Source organism: Lathamus discolor, chromosome 5 (genome assembly GCF_037157495.1).
Source record: "Lathamus discolor isolate bLatDis1 chromosome 5, bLatDis1.hap1, whole genome shotgun sequence".
Classification (NCBI taxonomy): Eukaryota; Metazoa; Chordata; class Aves; order Psittaciformes; family Psittacidae; genus Lathamus; species Lathamus discolor.
In genome coordinates this window covers 6,715,770-6,738,744 of record NC_088888.1, presented here as the reverse complement: position 1 = coordinate 6,738,744, position 22,975 = coordinate 6,715,770, and the positions used below count along the sequence as shown (strand labels likewise).

Genomic DNA, 22,975 nt, shown 5'->3' with positions numbered 1-22,975 from the left:
TTGGATCTTCATGCACATTACGTTTTGGGAGCCAATAATGCTGGAGCCAATCATTTGTACAATCATTATGTCAATATCTAGGATCTTGCTAACTCAAGCGGCGGAATTCTAGTCCTTGCATAGCTGATACAATATCAGAAATGTCCCAGGTTTGGAAATTATAAACCAAGATTGTCTTGTGCCCTGAGCTCTTGGTTAAATACATTTAATCAGAGATGTCTTCATAAGCTATGTTTTTCTACATCATGAATCATTACTAATTTTTCTCTTCCAATTTTTAACTTTCTATTCTAAGGTTAGCACAATTTATAAAGAGCATCTGATGGTGTTTTCACCCCTGTGAAGAGCCAGAGAAACTATCGCTTAATATTTTCCTCATCCCAGGATCATATTAGACCTTTTAGCTTGCAGGAAGTATATATACTTCAGTTGGGTTTCCTTGCAATCCCTACGCTGTTTCTCAGTCCTTTCTTGTAAGTGTTACCCAATTTCTTAGAGGCATCCCCACTGAATGATTTCTTACTAAATGTTAAGTATGAGAATCTGCCAGTTAGTTTATTTATGTGATCATCTTACATATTGTAAGTAAATTAGTATTTGTTGTGTTAATCCGGATTCTGATTTAAAAATCAGAATGTCACATGGCATGGTATGAGGTAGATACAGAGACTGTTAACAGTGAAACCTCACCAAACAGACTTAAAATGTTATCAGGGTGTATGAGATGCACTTCACAAACCTGCCTTTAATGTGCTCGCATGTTAAATCTACCAGACTTCTGTACCTGACAAGAATTTAATTTGGTGTCTACTGGCACAAAGTTAGTCCTTTCAGCCCTTTAGATATCTCCGCTATCCTTAGTCTTATTAGAAAACATTATTCTTGGACAAGAAATAATCTCATCTAACTTGCTTAAAACTCTCCAGTGCAAATCACTTGGATCAAGGTGTTATCTGTATGGAACATTACCAGAGCCATCCCCCCAGTTCTGCATCTCTATCAGTGGAACTGTGCACATTCCCAGTTCTCATTGGAAGGCACGTATGATAAGAACAGTCTGGCAGAATGGAACAGTTCTGTTTCCCCAACATACCCCAAAAAAATAGTATTGCAGAGAAGTCCTAGTAACTCCTATGTGTTTTCCTGTTCTTTTGAACCACCAGCTGCCTTGATGCTCTTCAGTCCAACTGAGGTGTTAACGAGGGAGTCCCAAATGTCCATTCTGTGTGCTAGTTGTACATCATGGCTTAGGTACCAGGTGCTGTCATTCAGAAGCCCTGTCATAACAACAGCTAGAGACGAGAGGTTTCTACAAGATCCACAGCATGACCAGGTGATTCTTCTGCCAAGAGATATGCTATTTCTTGTCAGTGTACTGGCAAAGAAGCTTCGGGAGTTAGTCAGCGTGGCAATGAGCACTTCAGTTCTGACAAGTTCTGTAGCCACGCAGCAGTCTGTGAAATAGAGCCCAGGGCATCGTGCTCTCCAAAGCTGAAGAAGTCTCCTTTCTCTCTGTGAGGGTTATCTTTAGTGTGACTGTTCTCTGAGAGAGAATCAGGCTTTACTTTTTATTCAGTCACCACATGGAGGAAAAGAAGGAGGCTGTGGATTTGATCTGTAAGGGCAGAGCCCCACCTCTGCTTGTGATCTCAGGCATCCCTTGTGTCTTTCAGGACTGCAAAGGCAGCTGGTGTGTAAAGCACCCTTCTGCTATTTACAGCTTAATCATCCTTCATCTTCTAGTCTTGTAGAACTAGAAGTAGCTCTGGCTCTCCCTGTCTTGCTCTTTGTATTTAGGTGAGGAGTAGATCTTGCTAGGTTTTTTCTCCCCAGTACCTCTCCAAGGTCATCCTTATTTCTCTGTTCACATAGTTCAGATGTCCTCCTATCCCACTTCTCCCATTTCTGTGCTAAGGACAGTTTTTCCTTGCTTACTGTCACTGACCTCTCTTAAGTCCTCCTTCTGGTTCTCCCTCCAGTGGGTCAAAGTTCTCATTCTGTGTTTCTCAGAAGCCTGTTTTTTTTCCCTCCCACACCTTTCCCCAATTCTCTGCTCTTGGATATTACCAAGTTGCCTGTTACTCTACAGTTACGTCAGCACTTTGCTCCTCTCACTAATACATTTGACCTTCATTAACCTTCTCCTGGCCTGAATGGGTTACAGATTAAATCATTGGCATCTCTTCTGCTGAAAGTCCTCCACCTTCCCTACCTGCAAAGGCTTTTTAGTTATGCATTCCAAACCCAGCCTGGATGGTTTCGATCTGCTCATTTATGGACACTGACTGACTTGCCATATACACAGTACATCTACAAAGGCAACTGTCTTGATCAGCAGTATTTTGCTGAGAAGCCTGCTTACATTCAGAGCCTCTGGCATTAATAGAGGACAAGTGAATGTAGGGCATGCTGCAGAGAAGGGTAAACACTCTCCACACTAGGAACTTGCACTGGCACCTCAATGCACATCCCCACCCAGAGGCAGCATGTGGCTGTTGCCTTCAGGCAGCACGGCAGGGTTGGATGTAAATCCTAGACTGCTGTTGCAGCCCATGGACCATTCTGCCTCTATGCTTTTGCTTAAGCAGGCCTTCTAAGGGGAAGCAGCACAGTGCAAGGCAGAAGGCAGCCGTGTTAGTCACCTACTTTTACTCCCTAACCTGTCAAATTCCCTAAGACCATATGAAAACAGAAAATATGTACTAGTTAGAGTATGAACACACAATGCTCACAAGTGACCTCGAGCATGTTCAGGTCCCTGCATGACCTTGGGTCTGTGGAAAGCTCTTACAGACCTTATCGTTGAGTATATGTCTGTGAGGACTTTGTTTAGAGGACCAAGATTAAAACAAGAAACAAAACCACAAAAATCCCAAACCACCCTGGGAATTAAGAGATGCCCGAGTCATATCAAGTTCATCAAAAGTGAAAGTATGTGCACTGCAGTATGATGCATAGAGAAATATTGACAAACGGGCTCTTAGGTATCTGGGATAACCAGGGTTTGTGTGTGAAGGAGGTAAGCGCATGAGAACCCTTTGGATTGACTCTTCAGCATAACTGCAATGTGAAGGCTACTTTATAAAGATGTTTAAATATTTGAATCCATACCTTGTCTAATACTGGATAATTACCAGGGCATATGGGCCCTTGCATTCCTTCAATGTAGAGTTTGAAAATGCAGCTTGGAACTGTATCCTAGAAGAAAGCACAGAGCAACAGTGAAGGATGGGAAGTAAATGTCCTTGGTCAGAGTTTGAGGTTGTCTGCGTTTACCCCCTACAGACTCAGTGCATGGTGGAAGAGGAGCAGAGAAACGGTGTCTGCCCCAGCTCCCCTGTCCGAGTGCCTCCGGAGTCCCCCACCGCCCAAGCGCGCTCCCTGCGGTACCGCCGTGTGAACAGCCCGGAGTCAGAACGCCTCTCCACTGCTGATGGCAAAGCAGATCCACATGAAAGAAGGTTTGCTCACCCTCTGTAGCCTCATGGCTTTTAGCAGTGTTGTGAGGAATGACTGTTGAGACCAACCCAAGGCACTGGAAGTTCATTTCTTGTGGGAGGTGTTCATGAGCTTCATGATCTTTCTGATGAGACACTCATGTCCCTTAATAAGGAGAAGTAGTGGGAGTGATTCTTAATCTGTTGCTGGATGGGAAGAACTCCAGAGATGGAGGGGGTGACATTTGCCAAAGGGAAGGCAAAGCATCAGATCAGAGATAATGTGAATAGTCACAAAGCTTTTGGGTGGCCTGAGATGGGAGCAAAATCCGGATGTCGCTAGGCTATGTACAGGGAGACACGTATTCTAGGAGCTAGCTGGCAGATCCTGATCTGGTGGGTTTCATTATTTTGTTATTTTCCAGTCATAGTGCTGATAGTATTCATTCTTCAGCATTATAGCATTGTACTTACTTGCATATGAAAAGTACACATTACACCCAGGTTTTGAGGGTCATGGAAATACTGCCTCTCAGATCCACAGCAAAGAAATGAAAAAGCAAGCTTAGCGAAAGCAGCTTTTAAAGTATTGTGTGTTGGAGAAGTGTTACAAGATAAAAGCACTTGGTGCTGGTAACTCCCTTCACACCCTTTATTACTCTGTCTTCCTCATCCCACTGGAAGTTAGGGCATGATCTTGAGGTCCTTTCCAACCCTAACTATTCTATGATTCTATTACAGAATCACAGAATCTCAAGGGTTGGAAGGGACCTCAAAAGATCATCTAGTCCAACCCCCCTGCAAGAGCAGGGTAACCTACAGTACATCACACAGGAACTTGTCCAGGCGGGCCTTGAATATCTCCAGTGTAGGAGACTCCACAACCCCCCTGGGCAACCTGTTCCAGTGCTCTGTCACTCTTACAGTAAAAAAGTTTTTCCTGATGTTCACATGGAACCTCCTATGCTCCAGTTTACACCCATTGCCCCTTGTCCTATCACTGGACATCACTGAAAAAAGTCTAGCTCCATCATCCTGACGCTCACCCTTTACATATTTGTAAACATTGATGAGGTCACCCCTCAGTCTCCTCTTCTCCAAGCTAAAGAGACCCAGCTCCCTCAGCCTCTCCTCATAAGGGAGATGTTCCACTCCCTTAATCATCTTTGTGGCTCTGCGCTGGACTCCTTCAAGCAATTCCCTGTCCTTCTTGAACAGAGGGGCCCAGAACTGGACGCAATATTCCAGATGCGGCCTCATCAAGGCGGACTAGAGGGGGAGGAGAACCTCTCTTGACCTACTAACCACACCCTTTCTAATACACCGTAGGATGCCATTGGCCTTTTTGGCTGCAAGAGCACATTGCTGGCTCATGGTCATCCTCCTATCCACCAGGACCCCCAGGTCCCTTTCCCCTTCACTACTTTCCAGCAGGTCAACCCCCAACCTGTACTGGTACATGGGGTTGTTCTTCCCCAGATGCAAGACTCTACACTTGCCCTTGTTGAATTTCATCAACTTTCTCCCCGCCCAACTCTCCAGCCTGTCCAGGTCTCACTGAATGGCAGCACAGCCTTCTGGTGTGTCAGCCACTCCTCCCAGTTTAGTATCATCATAGGATGTACTGGTAAAATGGCCCCTGTAGAAGAGACAGGGGAGAGACAGGTCTTCTTCTTGGAGACAGGCTGTCACACTTTAGCCAAGAGGAAAAGCCCAAAGGAGACAGTAGCTGGAAATGAAGGAGGATTAAAAAGAACTAGAGAGAAGATGTGCCTCTAGCACTACCCCTGTCTGTTAGGTAGTGGTTTATCCTGGGTGGTTGTGGGAAGCTGTAATGCTTCTCTGTAATTCAGGAAAGATTGATTGTGTTGCTATTAATAATTTAGGGTTTAAATTATAAATCTTGGGTCTTGCTACCTCTTCCTTTTCTTGCTCAGAAGAAAGGCCATTTAAAATAGGAAGGGAAAAAAGCCATTTATAACAGTCAGTGACGCTAGTCCTGTATATTCACTGAATATATATATATATATATATGAATAGCTTTTAAGTCCTTCCTTTATTTCTCCCACTCTTCCTTGTCTACTCAGCATCATGCTAGCTTAATATAGAAAATGTGTGTTCTCCAAAACATGTCCCTTTCTCCTGTGTTCTTCCTTTAGCTCCTGTTTTTAAAATCAAAATATTTTTTCATCTTCCCAGTAGCCTGCACCAAGCATGGTGCAAATACAGCCTCACTCTGCCACAGTCTTCCCTTTATCCTGGTTTTGTCTTTCCACAACGCAGACCTGAATCCAGCACTGGGAAATTCTTCCACTCTAGGAGCCTTTCCTCTGCTGCAGAACAGATGAAGACATTGGCTGAATCCAGAGTTTATTCATTACTTTCAGCAACAGCTCTTTATAATCCAGTTCTTCACACACACAGTATAGGTCATTTTTCATTCTTTGCATATTTAGTGTTCCATACTCACAATGATATATTTGTAAGACTTTGACAAATGCAGCCCCGCTTCTTTCAGATCTATCAGATGACTTTGTTTTTACTTACAGCTTCCTCTGTATCACCCTTTGGTTCACTTCCTTCTCTAATTCCTCTTTCTTTATAACGAATATTTCCATATTTCTTGTAATTCTTTCCATCTCAGCTCTGGCCTTCCACGTTGTTAAAGATGCCAGTTTTGCTTAGCAACCCTCGCCCAATGGTCCCTCACTTCCCTGTTGCCCCTCATGCTTTCTCACACATGGAATTTTTTTCCCAGAAGAGTCTGCAAGGCTCTTGCGTGGTCCTTGTTGAAATCCTTTCATGAAGCACACTGCAGCTGTCTTTTGCTGGACAGCGGACACTGGTTTGTGCAGCAAGCTGCTGGCCTCTGGGGTAGGGAAGTACAGCAGTTGCAGGCCAAATGGGAAGCATGGATCATAACGCTGTGGAGCAGAAAGACAGTGCCTCAGTGGCCACTACAGGGACAACACAGTGCAGTTGAAGAGGTCATAGGAGATCAGCAGAAACACTGTTAAGTCAGACAGTAGATTTGGTATTTAGAATCAAAGAATGGTTGGGGTTGGAAGGGACCTTAAAGCTCATCCAGTTCCAATGCCCTGCCACAGGCAGGGACACCTTCCACTAGACCAGGTTACTCCAAGTCCTGTCCAGCCTGGCCTTGAACACTGCCAGGGATGGGGCAGCCACAGCTTCTGTCATCTACAAGGAAGGGAGATGCTGAACTGCTTGTCATACTGAAGCACTTTAGGGCAAATACCCTTATGCATCATAGGTTCTAAAGAAATACTTTTGCTTAAGCTTGTATTTCTGCAGCATACCAAGAAAAGCATGAGAAGGACTGTACAGCTCTTATGATCCCTAACTTTCACACAAACCCAATGTATTTTTAATGGCTTCATGTTCTGTCTTTAGATCTCGAATGGATTTACCTGGCTCTCCATCACGGCTCGTGTGCTCCTCCCAGCCAGCCCAGATGCTGTCCATTGATACTGGCCAAGCTGACCGGCAGGCAAGTGGTCGGATGGATGTGTCTGCTTCGGTGGAACATGAAGCCCTCAGCAATGCTTTCCGCTCAGTGCCACTTGCAGAGGAGGAGGACTTTGACAGCAAGGAGTGGGTTATCATAGATAAGGAGACAGAGCTGAAGGACTTCCACCCAGGTGCTGAGCCAAGCACCTCTGGGACCACAGATGAGGAGCCTGAGGAACTGAGACCAATTGAAGATGGTGAGGAGAGAAGGCGTCTGGGGGCAGATGCTGCTGTCAGGCCGAAGACGCACGATGGGCGAAGTCGGGGTATGCAGCCTGTGACTGAGGAGGACAGTTCCCACAGACATGAAGGACCTTCTCAAACAGTATCTGACAGTAAACATGAACAGCAGACAGGAAGTCCAGCCCACTCCCCCCTACATTCAGCACCAGCTATCCGACAAAGGAGACGAGAATCTGAACCTACTGGTCCTCAGAGACAGGTAAGATCCCTGGGTCTGTATCTTGTTGCCTAGCATATCATCATCTTAGGAGACCTCAGCTGTGCTGGAGAAGTCTGTGATTCCAAGCATGAATGCTCTTGTGAAACTTTCTGACAATGCTTGCAAATGTTGTGAACACCTTAGAAGTGCTCCCTATAGCTAGTACCGTTGTCCCCTACTGAGGACACGCTGTTATCAAGATCTTTAAGCCATTTTGGCACAGGGACAAGAGGAGAGCACTGTTGTGGTTGTGGGTATCCTTAATCAGTTCTCTTATTGCTCTCCCACAGTGTTAATAACTGCTTAGTTCTATGGAGGTGTTGCTAGTAAATCTTCTCCACATAGTTTCTCATCAGCAACAGCAGTGTGTGGCAAGAGAATGCCCTCTAATCTAATTGTCCATCAGCACTGGGCAGGCCTGCAGCAATGCAGATAACAAAAGAACTCCCTGAAATGAAACTTTCTTCTAAATACCTAATAAAGCTCAGAGTAACCGGCACACAAATCCCATCAACCTTACTTCAGTGACTGGCATTGCTGTTACCAGGTATTTAGTCACAGAAATGTTCTTGACCTACTGTCTCTTTTCCAGGTAGGAAGAGGCCCTCTACAAGAGGGCTTTTTTCTTCCAGCTTTGCCGTTTATTTTTCTCTTGTGGTCATCTGTGATATAAAGAAGTTCAGTTTTTAGTGGGAGGTAGTTTATTAGATTACCTGAAAAAACATGCTATACTTTTAGGTTCAGAGTTCCTCTATCATATCTAATCGTCACTTGTCAGACATTCAGAAGAAGGCTGTCACAGAGTGTCCACTGCAAGAGACAATAAAATTGTTCTCCCGAGGGCTTTTTGTATTTGTATGTTAACAAAGATCTCTCATGCACACGGGATCCACAAGTGCAGCAAGGTCATGTACAGGGTGATACCCATCTACAGCAGGCATTTGTGCAGTCTGGAAGATAGGTAACCATCTCCCATTCCCTGTTTTGCTTGCTAATGTGTATGAGGCTGCAGCATTTACAAGAAGGGTAGAAATACTGACAGCAGCACTAGTGGGACTGGCCTGCTAAGCACGAAATAGTAGCAGTACATACTTCTCATGGAGACTGCATCCAGTGGCAAGGTTCCTAGGTGGAGGTGTTTGCGGTATGAAGTCAATATGTTGGATAACCCAGATATCTAGAGGTTGCATAGGCAAGATCAGAGATTTGGGAGGGTCTGTGTATGAATTTGCTCTGGACACTTATGATGCTGGTCAGTGCAAGAGATGATCCAGAAGATGCAGTGAACATGGCAAGAACCAGCTGTAAGAATCAGCAGAGACACTTCACTGGCATATTTAGTGTAGCTGAAGTAGGCTGGAGGCGCCTTCTTGGCGATGGCACCTAACACTGCTGTGTGAACTGACTGGGGGAGTTGGGTATGATGCAGTAGGCAGGCTGCTTATCACTGCACAGGGATATTTACAAACGAAGGAAAAAGGAATGAGTGGGTTTGTGGAGCTCACTGCTAATACATTAGACAGCCTTGGTTCTCCAGCAGATGTGCATTTTGTAACTGCTGTGTTCTGAAATACCCTCTAGTTTCTCCTTTGTGGCTTTGTACGTACGGACCAGCAGTGGACTTTTTTGGCTGGCCAGGATTTAGTTGTGCTTCTGTTGCTTGTTGGGATCCTTCAGTTGCCTCTGTGTACACAGCTTTACAGTGACATTTGTGTTTTTCCATTTGCTGCCACATAACTGGTTGCTGACTCTCAAAGGAAAAGTCACTTGGCGCCTGCAGGAAAAGCAGAAGTCTTGGGTACAGCAGAGATGGAGAGACAGTTGGTTGTGTTATAAAAATTCCATCTCAGCCATGGTCTGATTTAATTATTTTATTACAATTGATTAATATTGAGAGGCAATAAGCAAGCAGCGCTGGGTGCGTAGGGGAGTCTCTGCTCCACCAAGATGCATGCCGGGGTCTTTGGGGTCCAGTCTCTTATACTTCTTGGTCTTGGGTCTCAGCCAATGCCAACGTGGCCCCTTTTCATTGTTCTTTTCTTGTTGCCGAGGTCTGCTTTTTGGTGAAGAAACTTCTTGGAAGAGGTACTGAACCCCTTGGTAATTTATTAACAAAGAATCGTTTATCAAAAGCTTAATCACAGCCCTAGTTCTATCCTTGTATGGTTATTTAATCAAAGCATAGGTTTCACAAACCCCTTCCTTAAAGCACTCAAGCAGTAAAACAAACCCTTATTATTTTAACAGTCAGAAAATGATTAAAGACTATTCTATTCCTTTGTTTCTTCTTCTCTCCCTTCATTATATTGACAGCAACATTTATTATAATCAAAGTCGTTTTTATACATCCCATACATGGTACACTGGTCACAGGTGCATTGGTAACAGTGATTCCCAAGTTCCTGACACGAATCATTCTTGTATTCTTTACAGTTGGGACATGAATAAGTTCATAAAATCGCAGAGTGGTTAGGCTTGGAAAGGACCTTAAGATCATCTAGTTCCAGCCCTTCTGCTTCTCTGGGCAACCTGTGCCAGGGCCTCACCTCCCTCATAGTAAAGAATTCCTTCCTAAGATCTCATCTAAATCTCCCCTCTTCAGTTTAAACCGTTCCCCCTTAAAGCCCTTCCTGTCCCTACAGGCCCTTGCCAACAGCCCCTCTCCACAGATTTCTTGTTGGCCCCTTCAGGCACTGGAAGCTGCTCTAAGGTGTCCCCAGAACTTTCTCTTCTCCAGGCTGAACCAGCCCAGCTCTCTCAGCCTGACTCTGTAGACATGTCTTCATATTTCCATGCTAACTGCTGTCAGTCATCTTCTTCTCCTTCATATGTTTGGAAATGGCTTCCAAGAGGATTTGCTTTGTGGCCTTTCCAGCCTGCACAACCTGTAGTTCCCCAAGTTATCCTCATGTAGAGCTCACACGTTTGTTCAACTGAATGAACCTTTTGGAAGAAAGATATTGTAGTGCATGTATGAGGGATGGTCGTGTCCTCTTGAAACTGTGGGTGTAAGAGGAAGCACAGTATGATCAGATGCTGCTGTGGGCAAGTGAAGTGCAGAGGAGGCTCTGAATAGCCTGGGGACATTTCTGACCCAAAGATCCTTACCTCTTAGTTATCTCCCAGTTTCAGCTGACAAGAAGGCAGCTCCATTGAAGCGTAGACTCCAAGGGAAGCCGTGATACAGGAGAATAGGTCTGTCGTGAAGCTGTATCCTGTTCAAGCCCTTCTGTCTGTGCAGCACTGAGCACCCAGCAAGCTGTTCAGAAAGCTCCTGGGGTTTACTTTGATGTGCGTATGTCAGGAATGTACTAATAAACCTCTGCTTGCCTTTATGCACTGATGTGCAGATAGAGCTATAGGAATAGCTAAAACTGAGGGGGAAAAACAATTGAACCTGCACTTCTGTTTACATAGTCATCATGACATAGGATTGCTGTTATTGATGGAAGTAATTTATAGCAATATCATTTAAGCCTGTCATGTTCTTAAAGACATTGAGTAAATTCACCGACACTTGGCAACTTGCTGCTGTCTTCTCTGTTGGAAAGAAATATAAATCATTGTACATTGATGAATTTTAGCAATTACTTCTGACAGCAGGTCTGTGCTCGTAGGTATTTCTTGACTCTGGATCTCCCTTGCAGCTAGCGCAGTTGGCACTGTACAAACGGGTTTGAGGCTTGCCTGCCTAAGACATGCCTGACCACAATAAAAACCACAAGTGATAGTGGGAGATGATATTAACTCTTCCTTATCTGTTCTTGGATATATTCTGCACAGTTCAGAGCATTTCACTGGACACTGTGTCTTGCAGTCCTGTCTACCAAAGCCAAGAATTCATCTTTTAGAAGAGGTCCCAGCATGAAGAGGCACTGGTGTATTTCCTTACCAACTTAGCTGGGCAGTTAGAATCACTCTATAAAATACCCCTTGGTGCTACATTAGCCTGTTTTCCCTCGCAGCCAGGGAATGCCTTAAATGGACTCACTGTTCTAATTTTCCATGTCTTGACCCTGAGATGGAGGCAGGTGGAATCCACCCCACCATGGGTGTTCTTGCTGAGAGATCACACAAGGATGCTCAGCGGGAAGACCTGTGTTGGTAATACCCCCTGTGGGTAAGACAAGAGGCAGGCAGCTTTACCCAGAATCACTGGTTTCTGTGAAAAACTGTGCTTAGACCCTCACTGAGCCAAGAAAACATTCCCTGTTCTGGTGCTGAGCCCATGGGTGCCCCTGTGCTCTGAACCTCATTATTGTCTCATCTGAGGGATGCTATAGTCGTGATGATGCCTGCTACCCTTGGGAGCAGTACAGCTAAACTAGTTTCAATCATTTCTAAAGCTCAAATTTGGATTCAGGTCAGGGAATGACAACTTCAGAGACCCCTGTATGCTGTTCTCTTCCTCCGTTGATTTGAGTTGGTGATGATTATTCCTTTGGAAGGGACACAGGAGAGGACTGCCCCACGACAAGGACAGGCCTATAGCGCTCTGTGTGTGATCTGTACTGCCTCTCTGATTCATGTGGAGCGGACACCTGGGTTGCCCTGGGTCTGTTACCTGCAGGAACTAAGAGTGATTTGGACTGAGGACTGAAAGCTGAGCAGGGCTTGGTCTTAAGTTATAGTTTGGACCCTGGAGTAGTGATGAGGGACATACTTGTCAGTGCCAGAGTGCCTGTAGACAGCAAGGGGGTAGGACAGAAACTACATCTGCTCTGGCTCTGAGGCAGAAGGAAGGAAAGCTGTGCTGAAATTATCAAGCAGTGGGTAGAAACAAAGCACAGGAGGCTCTCAGGTTTATAACCCCAGGATTATAAACCTGAGAGAAGAGGTGGGCTGGGAAAGGAAGGCAGCAGGAAACATGAGGTATGAAAAGGTGCTGTGTGTCTTGATTTCCCTTCCCTCCTACAGCATCGTCTGTGAGCTGCTCTGAGGGACCATTTCTCGGTGGGCATTTCCATTTGCAGAAGAGGGGCAGGCTCATTGCCCCTCACTCGGTGTAATTCCCATTGAGCTCCACATGGCGCCTGTTGTAGATGATGTGATTCTTTGACATTCAGCTCCTCTGGCTTTCTTCCATGTGAGAAGAGCTTGCCAGATGATGGAGAAAAGTGTATGTAGAGTGGCCTGTCTGCCTTACGTTCTTCAGATTCAAAGTCCCTGTCCATCCATGTGTTGGGGAAAAAAGGATCAGCAAAAAGGTGCTGCTTAAAAAGTATCATCAGGTCTGCTCATTTTATATGTTTCAGTATACACACATAGGTCATAACTATCAAAACCTTAAGCTCAGTAGAAATTCCTGATTACATTTTGTAACTTTCAAATGTATTGAGCTTTATCAACATCACATTTTTCTGGGACTTCACATGAGAGGTGTCCTGTCCAAACAGAACAGAATAGGCCTGATGGAAGCTGGTCCAGCTGATTGCTGCCAATGGCACGGGGATAAAGGGGCAGCATCTTCAGCACTGACTGTGTAATATAAGCATTAGGGCATCAGTGAAGATAAGTGGTATGTCTGTAACCTCAGCTTTAGCCAGGAGGCAGCAATACCAAAGTGTGCTTGCTGCTGGGGTGCAATGTGCTTGGTCCTGTGCTGTAATGGAGGTTCATCTGGGTAGTTGGAGTGATCCTTTTTGATCTGAGAAATCTCTACCATGTAGGAATGATGTATTCATCGGAAATCATACAACATGCTGAGCCCAAACATGGAGGAAAAAGTAATAATAAGAATTCCAGTACACTTAGTTGAGCAGCCTCCAACCAGTACACCCAGGACTGAATGTCTGCACCATCTACACAAAGAAGAGATGGTTGTCTTTATGAGAAATCAGAGCTGCTGACTAGAATCCCCTTTTTCTCTCTCAAATACTCTGTGTGACAGCATTATATTAATATCTGAAAGTCTGATCCATGCAGTGACACGCAGTACATTTAGGACTGGGAATAATTCCTTTTCACATTTAATGCCCGCCACAAGCTGAGTAGTTCTCAGACGCTCATGAAGATAAGATACCTTCCTCAAAGCACTGCAGAGATATTGAAGGTGACAGGAAGGAGATGAGACTGGAAGAAGTTTAGCTCTTTTTCTTGTATCATTTGCAAGGGCAGCATCTCTAGTAAGATAAGGAGCGCAGTGCTGGCATAAGAAAATACAATACTGCCTTTTCACATCTGCCAATTACATTGTGAAACCTGCAGAGACTTCCTGAAAAGAAATGCAGTACAAGGAAGGGAATGGATTTGAAAGGGAAAATGTAATTCCAGGAAAAATGACCTGGTTTTGGAAGCTGAGGTTGCTGGCAGCTGTGAAAGCCCTCATTTCACAAAGCAGAGGAAGGGCTTAGTGTTTTCAGGGTGAAGAATCTGAAGTCATTCCTGTAATGCCTCTCCCTTCCATTCAGTGTATAAAGGGAAGGTAGGGACTGCGATCTCATCCTGGCACAAGCTGTCCTCTGTAAGTATACCTTCCTCCCTCTCCTGGCCATCCCAGGATCACAGAAGCTGAGAAGGGACCTAAGAGTGTATCTTCTCCTCATTCCCTCCTGTGGTTTGAATGTCTCACTGCAAGGAGAACTATGCCTGCCTTTCCAGCCGCTGCCTGTCCTCCAGACTGGAAGCATTAACACTCCCCCTGCAGGGACTCGATATAAAAGTGTATCGGGAGGCCAGCAGCGTGAGAAAAGGGAAGTCCACTAACAAAGAGCTCCCAGAGTTGCCTTTGCAAATCCCTGGAGCGAGTTTTAATAAGAGCCATTGAAAGAGCCCCTGAGAATCCCTCACTTTTAAATAGATAGAATCATATTAGCACCGGGTGTTTCACCTTTTCTTGTACACGTGGTTTCCAAGTGGGTTTGCTGCCTATGTGTAAGGTGTATGAGTAGCCTAATGACAAGCTGAGCGATGCCAGAGGAACAGAGAGGTGAGGCATGTGGCCTGAAGAGCCAGAGGAGGGGACTGACTTAGCAGAGTCTGACACTGCTGGTGTCACTTGTATCTGCGCATGGCTGGGGAGATCAAGGCAGGCCCCTTGTAGAGGCAGATCCCTGGGAAGGTGTAGGCACAGAGCAGTAAGTAGAGCCCCGCACAGGGCAAAAAGGCATTTTTCATCCGCCAGCGAAGATGTCCGCAGCATGCGCATCACAAACCAGGGGCGAGTCAAGTCTTTGCCTGACACCTTTTCCTCCACTCTTCTTGGTCTTTTTCAGTTGGAGGAGGACAGGCCTTCTCAGCACTCCCTCCCGAGGTACAGCCCCCTGAGAAGACTGGCGTCCTCCGTTTTCTCCTCCTCAACCCTGGAGACAGAACACTACCCTCACGTTGGTGGCACTTTCATACAGCGCAGCCGTTCGGCGGAGAGCAGCCCCGTGCGCATGCCCCACCGCAGGCACATGCCCCTCACGGCAGGAAACCACAGACTCATGCCTTCCGTCCTCCGCATTTCCAGGTCCCAGCTCCAGCAGGTGTGGGCCCGCTTCACACACAAAACATAGCCTGGTCAGGGAAGCAGCAGCCTCCATAATGCAATAATAGATCCCACCTGCCCACAATGTGTCACCACTTAATGCAATATTGAATCCCAGACAACACTGGACTGAGGTACCTGTAACTTCCAAAGCCCCTGCAACCAGACCCCACCGAGACTGAAAACATCTGCCTTTCTAAACCTCCCAGCACCCTGGGCGAGGGGTGGCAGCATGGCCGAAGAGGAGAACGCAGAAGGGGAACGTGTGATGTGTGAAAGAGGTGGATGCCAGGGCTCATCTCAGAGACTCCCTCGCGCGTCCTGCAGCCTTGGGGTAGGAAGTGCAGGGCTGCATCACTGAACACGGGCAATCAATGCCTAATTGTGACTGGAGGGGAGAGACTGTGGAGGTATCGGCAAGCGTTGTCTTCCCCGGGGCGAGTTGGTTCAAGCATCTTTGTTGGTGTCTTACACTAGGCCAAACCTATAGGTGGTTTTACTCCATTTACATACAGGCAGACTCCCACTGGAAGCTCATCTGAGGCAGGACCTCAGGATCTGCCCCTCTTGTAGAGTTAGGGTTACGTATCTCTTTGTTTCTTTGCTTTTGTTGCAGTTTGGTTTCCATACAGTGACCGTCTATTTCCGTCCCTTTGACTTTGCCTCTGTTCCATGACAGTGGACCTGTTTGTCTGCTCTCCACTCCTAAGCTGCTCCAAATCTACCTGCCTTCCCCCAGAGGCACTGACTGTCAAGAGGTGGACAGCAAGGATTTTCCTGCTGATCCAGCTGTATATTCCACTTTTTCTAAATCCCAGAACTTTCAGGCACCTGCAGCTTTTCAGTGGCAGAGCAGTCCTGCCTCTTGGCCTTGCTTTGAAATGTCTGTAGAACAGATCTCACTTGAGAAATAAACTGGCCTCAGCACTTGTTATGCAGAGCCCCTGCAGCCCTTGTCTAAACATGACTTGAACCTCGGAAGAATGGGGGGGTCAAAGTTAAATTGTCATAAGTATCCTTATTTCCCGAGTTTGCAGGGATATATTGCCCTTTCAGTATAGCTGCAGTGTGGAACACTAGGCTGCACAAAGCTGTTCTGTGAAGTGAATGTGGTAACTGTCTTCTATTGAAATGAGCCTTGGGTCTGGTCCTCTGGGAGAAGAGGTGGTATGGATGTTAAGGTTAATGATGAAAGGGTCATTGCTGGTGCTCAGTGCTTTAGGAAAGTGGGAGTCTGAAGTAATATACTGTGCAGAATGGATATAAACACAGGATACTGACAAGGAAAGCATAGAGAGAGCTCAGACAGATGTGGGTTTAAACTGGCAGAGGGGAGACTGAGATGAGACATTAGGAAGAAATTCTTCCCTGTGAGGGTGCTGAGGCCCTGGCACAGGGTGCCCAGAGAAGCTGTGGCTGCCCCATCCGTGGCAGTGCTCAAGGCCAGGTTGGATGGGGCTTGGAGCAACCTGCTCGAGTGGAAGGTGTCCCTGCCTGTGGCAGGGGTTGGAAGTGGATAAGCTTTAAGGTCCCTTCCAACCCAAACCAGTCTGAGATTTTTATGTGAAAATGGGTGTTGGAAGAAAGTTGTGACACTGAGGTATTACTGCATAGGTAGGGTGTTCCCAGTGGAGTTACAATGAATGCTTCCTTCCAAATACATATTTTTGTAGGTGTATCTGCCCTGCCTGAGGCTCCCTTAATGTCATTCACTCTTCTATAAGCCACCTATGGTCCTTCCTGAAGATTATAGGACCTCCCCAGTGGGTCTGCATGCTGCAGGACATGCTCAGGCAGGCTGAGTGTGTGCTGCCTGCCCATGGAGCATCCTGGTGGGATGGAGGTGGAGGAGGCAGCACACCCTCCTTGCGAAAATGCAGCATGGGCATGACCAGTCTCTTCCTACGGTCCTTCTTGAATCAGTGCCATCAATTTCTGTTGGTTTGCCCCAAGAACATCAGTGAACAGGACACTTCTCTGCCCAGCCAAAATGTGTATCAGCAAGTTTCTGATCAGTTTTATTTTTGCCAGAAATACATGGACTGATTTGACCATTTGCTTAATTGTGTTTCCTGTTCTTGTGTCGTCAGACGCAGAAACCAGAGAAAGCAATGCTTTGCTTTTGCCAGAGTGACATGAGAAGTGAATGGCTCCCTTTGGTGGACTGTGCTCTGGTGTTATTTTTAACATGTTCAGTTAGAGACTTCACCATTGCAGAGAAAATGGGATTTGTGAAAGAATTAGATTTAAAAAACAGTAGCTGTTGATAATTTATAGTTCCTCCTCTCCAAAATGCTGATGGTCACTTTTCAAGGTCAGTTTTAGGAATGAAAATTTCTATTGTTCTATTAAATAGTAACACAGTTTTCTCAGTGAGAAAAGGGAACAATGGGATAACAGAGTCTTGGCAAACTCTGACCTGCCTCTTTCAGACAAAACCAATGACTAGCTGAGTAGCTCCATACATAAATTTTAAAGGGCAGTAATCTACCACCACTCATCATGGTTATATATAGATCTGTTCTTGCCAAGTAAGCTTGGTACTGGTATTTTTCCAAGTTCAGAAGTGTGATTGATAAAGATGGTTGATTTATATAGACTTTTTATGAGATTTTCTTCTAGATAAAATTATTACTCAATTGAAAACCAACTAACCAAACAAAATATGTTTATATCTTGGTATCTCTTACACGAGGAGATGGTTCTCCTTAGGACTCCTGATCTCCTGCCCTTAGCTCAGCAGTATGCCATGCCTTTAGTGGCTGTCCAGAAGAGAAAAGAAATCACTGAGGAAGAAAGCTTGCTGTGGCAGGAAGATGGGTGGCTTAGTAAGATAAGTGATGTGATTGCTGTTAGGAGCACCTGTCTGAAGAGAGCAGGATGGGGTTTTTGTCTGCCAGGCAAAGGTACGGGTCTGGGTGCTGGAGGATAAAGTAACAGAGGTCAAACTAGAAGTAAGATGCTCATTCTAAAGTCGTAGGTGGGTGGTAAACCTCTGAAACATGTTGTTACAAGACACTGAATTCTTTGCTGTTCTGATTCTGTAAGGTGGGATATTGATCTTTAAACCAATCCTGTTAAACCATCAAATTTGGGCTCTATACCAGAATAACTGGACATGCTGCTGTCGCCTGGGTTTTATGGGAAGTTTTTCATGCTCAATATGTCTTTTACAGTTTAATTCTGAACAAATTAATTGGTGCTAATGGCTGGAATCCTGATGTTACAGTAGTATGCAAAGAGTATTAAAAATAGTCAATTTGCAGATTTTTTTTTTAACATCTTCATCTAATGCTGTAATTACTATGGAATCCACACATTGTTGAGGAACAGTTGGCAAATGGAAGAAATGTGAAAATAGCTCTTTTTATATCTCTGGAAATGTAATAAATTAATATTAAAACTAGTTACAGTGCCATTTTAAAGAAAAACCTCCGTAGATTACATTTATATTGCATTTATTTATTTTTCATTCATAATGACTGCAATTATAAATGTAAATATGTCCAAAATCAAAACAAAAAACCCCAAAACCCTCAACTAGAAAACTCAAGGGAGGTGGCAGGCAGCCATTTCCCACTGAAAGCTGCACTTCCATAGTCAAGGTGGGGGAACAGAAGTGTCAGTTCTCTAAGAGGTACCCTCTACTCCCACCCCATCCCAGCCATTCCTTTGAGCCTTCCCCTTGTGCCTAGTGCCCGTGTTCATGGGGCTCAAGGACCTGCAGAGGGAAAGTTGTTTTCAGCTTTGGTTCATTTCCTGCTTAGGTTCACTGTCCATTTGCACAGCTGACAGCACTGGCAAGCCAGGGTCAGTGGGGAAAAGAACAACTGATAGAGGGCTGCCAGTTGTCATGGGGTGATGATGGAGTTAATGGGCTGAAAAGTTAGGTGCCCTACTTGTGTGTCCTTTTATGTTTGATAAAGCTACTTAAATTCTTCAGCTGGGGTCACTCAGTGCAAATGGTTCTCAGTGCAAGTCAATCCCAGTGCAATGAAAATCCCTTTCAGCATCAGACTCTTAGGCAAATTGTGTCCATCAGAAGGGGCCAAGAGCAGGCTTTGCGTCTTGAAAGAGATGTTCTTGCTTCCCATTGTACATAGCACTTGTTCTCCTCAGATTCCAAAATGAGGATTGAAGTGAGCCTTTGCTACTCCTTTATGATACAGAGAGTCCATTAGCGTCAGAAGGACAGGTAGCTGCTGCTAGGATCTCATGCTCTACTTCCGTGAGCAAATGCACATCAATTGTATATACATACAAAAGCCATCTTTTTATATCTTGGTTCCTTGCACTTTCTTTCTATGCAGAATGGGAAATGTTTCTAACTGATGATTCTCTTCCCACCTTCCTTCCTACAGGAGACAGGATTCCTGTGAAGATGTTACTGTAAATGCTTGGGTTAAGCTAGCATGAGTTGGGTAAATGCACTTATGCAGCACACATTCACTTTCAGTGGAGAAGGCTGTAGTGGGAGGGGGTTGGCTCCAAATAAGTGGAGGGCAGGTAAGTGGCAGAGTTATGTTGCATCACCTCTTTCACTGTTTAAAGTCTTTCTTGTTGCAGTGAATACAGAATGTAAGATAGGAATGCCCTGTAAAACAGCCATATGGTGATATAATCCCATCCCTATGCTACCTCTTCATGATGAAAAGCGTCTCTTGCTCTTCCACTCCTTCTCTGTGTTGTGCGTCTGAACCTGGACATTGTGGTGGTCAAGGCTCCTGCAAGGCTGTTGCTCTGAAAGGGACAGACTGGTTCAAAAGTTGCATTTGTTGGGCTAAGTGTGTTTGTGGTTCCTAGAGACTTCCAGTCCGGACTGATGCTTTCCTTTCCATGTGACAGATACTGACTTGAAGACCTTTCCTTCAGCCCTTTAGTTCAGGTGGGGACAGTTTAAGGGTCCCCAAGGGCAGAGGCAGATCAGCCCACCTCTGCAATCCTGTGTCCAAGTGACTTCTGAGGAGTGTGTAGGAAGGTGCTCTAGCTGCCATTCTGTTACGAGGTACTCAGAGTTTGAGCAGACCTTCTTCATTCCAGTGCTGGGAGGCAACTGGCACCACCTGAGCTGTGCAGGATGGTGGGAGCTGACACCTCTCAAGCCCAGGATGAATAAGCTGTACTTGGACAGTTGGCTTCCAGACTGGATTGAGAGAAGGCAGCTGCCTAACCTGCTGAGATTCTTCTCTGGAATCTCGTGGGTTGCTGTATAAGCAGAGATACTGCTGCTTAGCTGTCACCCAATTAGCTTATGTTTAAATCTGAATTTCAATGCAAGAACAGCAGTGAGCTGCAGCCCTGGGCTGTTAGTAGGCTTCACATACCTTCACCTCACTGCCTGAGAAGCTCTCTTAGATTTAGCTGCCTCTTTGTTCCCCTTTGCCTATCACGTATTTTCCCTGTATGACAAAACTGTTTCTACTCCAACCTGGTTGCCAGTGCACGTTCCACTCCACATCCACCTGCCCCATTGTTGACTTCCATTGGCATTTATGGAATCTCGTCTCTTGCATCCTTATTGTGTCCCTGGATACATGCACTACCTGCCGCCTTTGCTGTTCCCAAGAATGTGGGAACCTTGCCTCCTGCACCAGTTTCCTACATATTGCATATCTCATGTTGCACCATATAGTCCCAGCAGCACTTTGATCAAGCTCTTGCCTTCCCTCCCTCTGATTTCCTTGGAGGAGACAGTGAAAAATGACACATTTGGCACTTGGAGCGATCTCGGCTCTGCATGGAGTCTGTGTGAGGACTAGTGATCATGTTGTTTAAAGGCTGTTTGATTTCAAAGATGATGATGGAAGATACCTGCCATTTTCAGGAGAGGGCCACAAGTTTCAAATCCTGGAATCCTCAGGGCTTAGAAACTCCCCAGAATGATTGTGTACACGAGGAGCTGAATTTAGAGAGCTGGCAATGCCTTTTCCCCAAAGGCACAGCTGCCATCTGATTGCAACCCATGTAAATGCCCGGCTAAACACCATTTCTGTTGTTAGGAGCTTGTCTCTTCAGTTCCATTTAAATTGATGCCTGGTCTCTGCAAGTGAGAAAATGCTGAACCCCAGCTGCAAGTAGTACAAGCTCTTAATCTCCTGGATGTCTTCTGGGCTGGCAAGAGTGTCTCTGTGCCCATTCTGCAGCCTGGGAGTTGGGGAGGAGTTCCAGATAAAACCAGAAATAAGCAGAGTATTTCAATCAGCCAGGACAGGGCAATTATAAGTGCAACAGAGCTCACACTTTGGTCACGTATTCTAACTTTAACTCACTGGTGTTCCCTCTCATTGCCTGTCCTGTCTGGGGGTATCACAGAGTGGCAGGTGTTTTTCCTTGAGGATGGGTATTCTTCATTTGGCACATACCATGCCAGTTCTTCCCTTACCTAACCTGTGCCACTGCTATTAGGCTGTCAAAGGGTCTCGTTGCTTTAAAGCAGCTCTGTGTTTCTTCTGCCATCCCGGTTGTCACCGTATTTCCCAAGCCGTTTCTGCAGTGTTACACAAGAAGGCAGCGCGTCTTTGAGAATCAGTCACAAGTCTTTATTTTTGCCTTTTTGAGGTGAAAAAAAAATCAACTTTTGATCTATTTTTTGCATATAGGATCTCTGCAAAAGGCCTGTTGTTTCAAACCGATCGGCTAATAAGGAAAGGTGTTTTCAGCAGCTTCTCTTGCCCACTCATGAGGCAGAGAGGTTGAGTGACTCTTCAGTCATTGGGTTGCTTTTCTTTTCCAAAGGTGACTCCAAAGCCAGTTAGCATCCTCCTTCTTTCCTGTCTCCTTCAGGCTGTGAGCCTTTCAAGATGAGAAACAACAAAGGTGTTTGGGACGTTTCTCTGCTCCACGCATCAAACATTTCTTCCAAAGGGTTTCCTTTCAGAGCACCTCCAAAAGGCTTTGGAGTGTTGAACTACCTCATTTGTCTTTTATTTCAGTAGCATCCCCAGGCTTTGGTACCATCTTTATCACTTGCCACACTGCCCCAAGTTTTATGGCCTCTTCTGAGAGACTTAAAAGTTGTTTTGTAGTAGAAGCCTTCCGCAGTCAGATGGGAACCCTCATCTCAATTTAGCCTTTCCAGGGTTTACTCAGAAACAGTACTAATAGCCACAGCCCTCGTATCTTCCTATGGCCTCTTAATCCAAAAGATTCCCAAGTGCTTTATTTTTCCTGTGAGTCACTTCCCTGCTGTTTGAGGAAGCCAGCAGCAAATAAAGCCATTTCAGAACATGTCAGGATGAAGCCAGATGTGAGAGTTTGATTGCACAGAGCGAATTCAGGAGGCAGAATGTCATTTCAGGATCCGGACATTGTGAGGAGAGCGGGTGGGACCTACATACCAAATCTAACCAGTATCATTGAGGTATTTCCTTGACTGCGAATCACCAGGAGCTTCACTTGCTCTCTCTTGTGAAAGTGCACTGTTTGACGCTGGTGCTGTGATCCTATGTAAATAAAATTAAAGCAAGGAAATATAACCATTGCTGCTTTAGTCCTGTATTGTAAAATAGCTCAATAGGATGCACTGTGAGACTGAAGTTCAGAGAGCACGGAAAAATGTGTGCAGTCCTTTCCCTGTTTTCTAATGCCTTTCCCTCTCACGCCTCCATCTGCCATGATGTGTATGGAACCTCATGGCAGTGGCACAAGATTGTTCTTGAAAACACAGAGAGATTTTCCTGCTGCTCATCTGGAAGGATTGCTGATGCCCACTGTGTTTGTTCAGGGGATCTAGAATCTTTTCCTTGAGCTCCACAGAGTCTCTGTGCTATCCCGTCACATTCACACTACAGCCACATAAATACTGTGTCAATGGCCTTCTTTATTCTTACTGTAATTGTGAAGGGTTGGGTTAGATGAATGATGCGTTTTATTAACGGCTGGTTGTCATTGGAGATTTATTCGCACCACTTTCAGAGCTCAACCTGGAGCTGAGATCAGTTTCACATGGAATAAGAAAGGGCTCTTTTATCCCAGTCTGTTCAAAAGGGAAGCTTTTATTTTTATTTTTCCTTTTCTGTTTTTCCCAAATGGGAAAGAACTATTTGGAGACAGCTACAGTGTATTTATGGAGCTCTGTTGGCAATAACAGATGGG

The 22,975-nt window shown here is 45.3% G+C and overlaps 1 protein-coding gene across 7 annotated transcripts in view; it reads left to right on the top strand.

Moving 5' to 3' along the window:
* TTBK1 (tau tubulin kinase 1) overlaps positions 1–22,975 on the top strand; it is an 83,109-nt gene that overhangs the window by 44,648 nt on the left and 15,486 nt on the right. For all 7 annotated transcript variants that reach the window (XM_065679570.1, XM_065679572.1, XM_065679571.1 and 4 more), the window contains 2 exons: positions 3,286–3,461; positions 6,852–7,410. In XM_065679570.1, the coding sequence (XP_065535642.1) occupies positions 3,286–3,461; positions 6,852–7,410 (735 nt within the window). The remainder of the gene's footprint in view (positions 1–3,285; positions 3,462–6,851; positions 7,411–22,975) is intronic.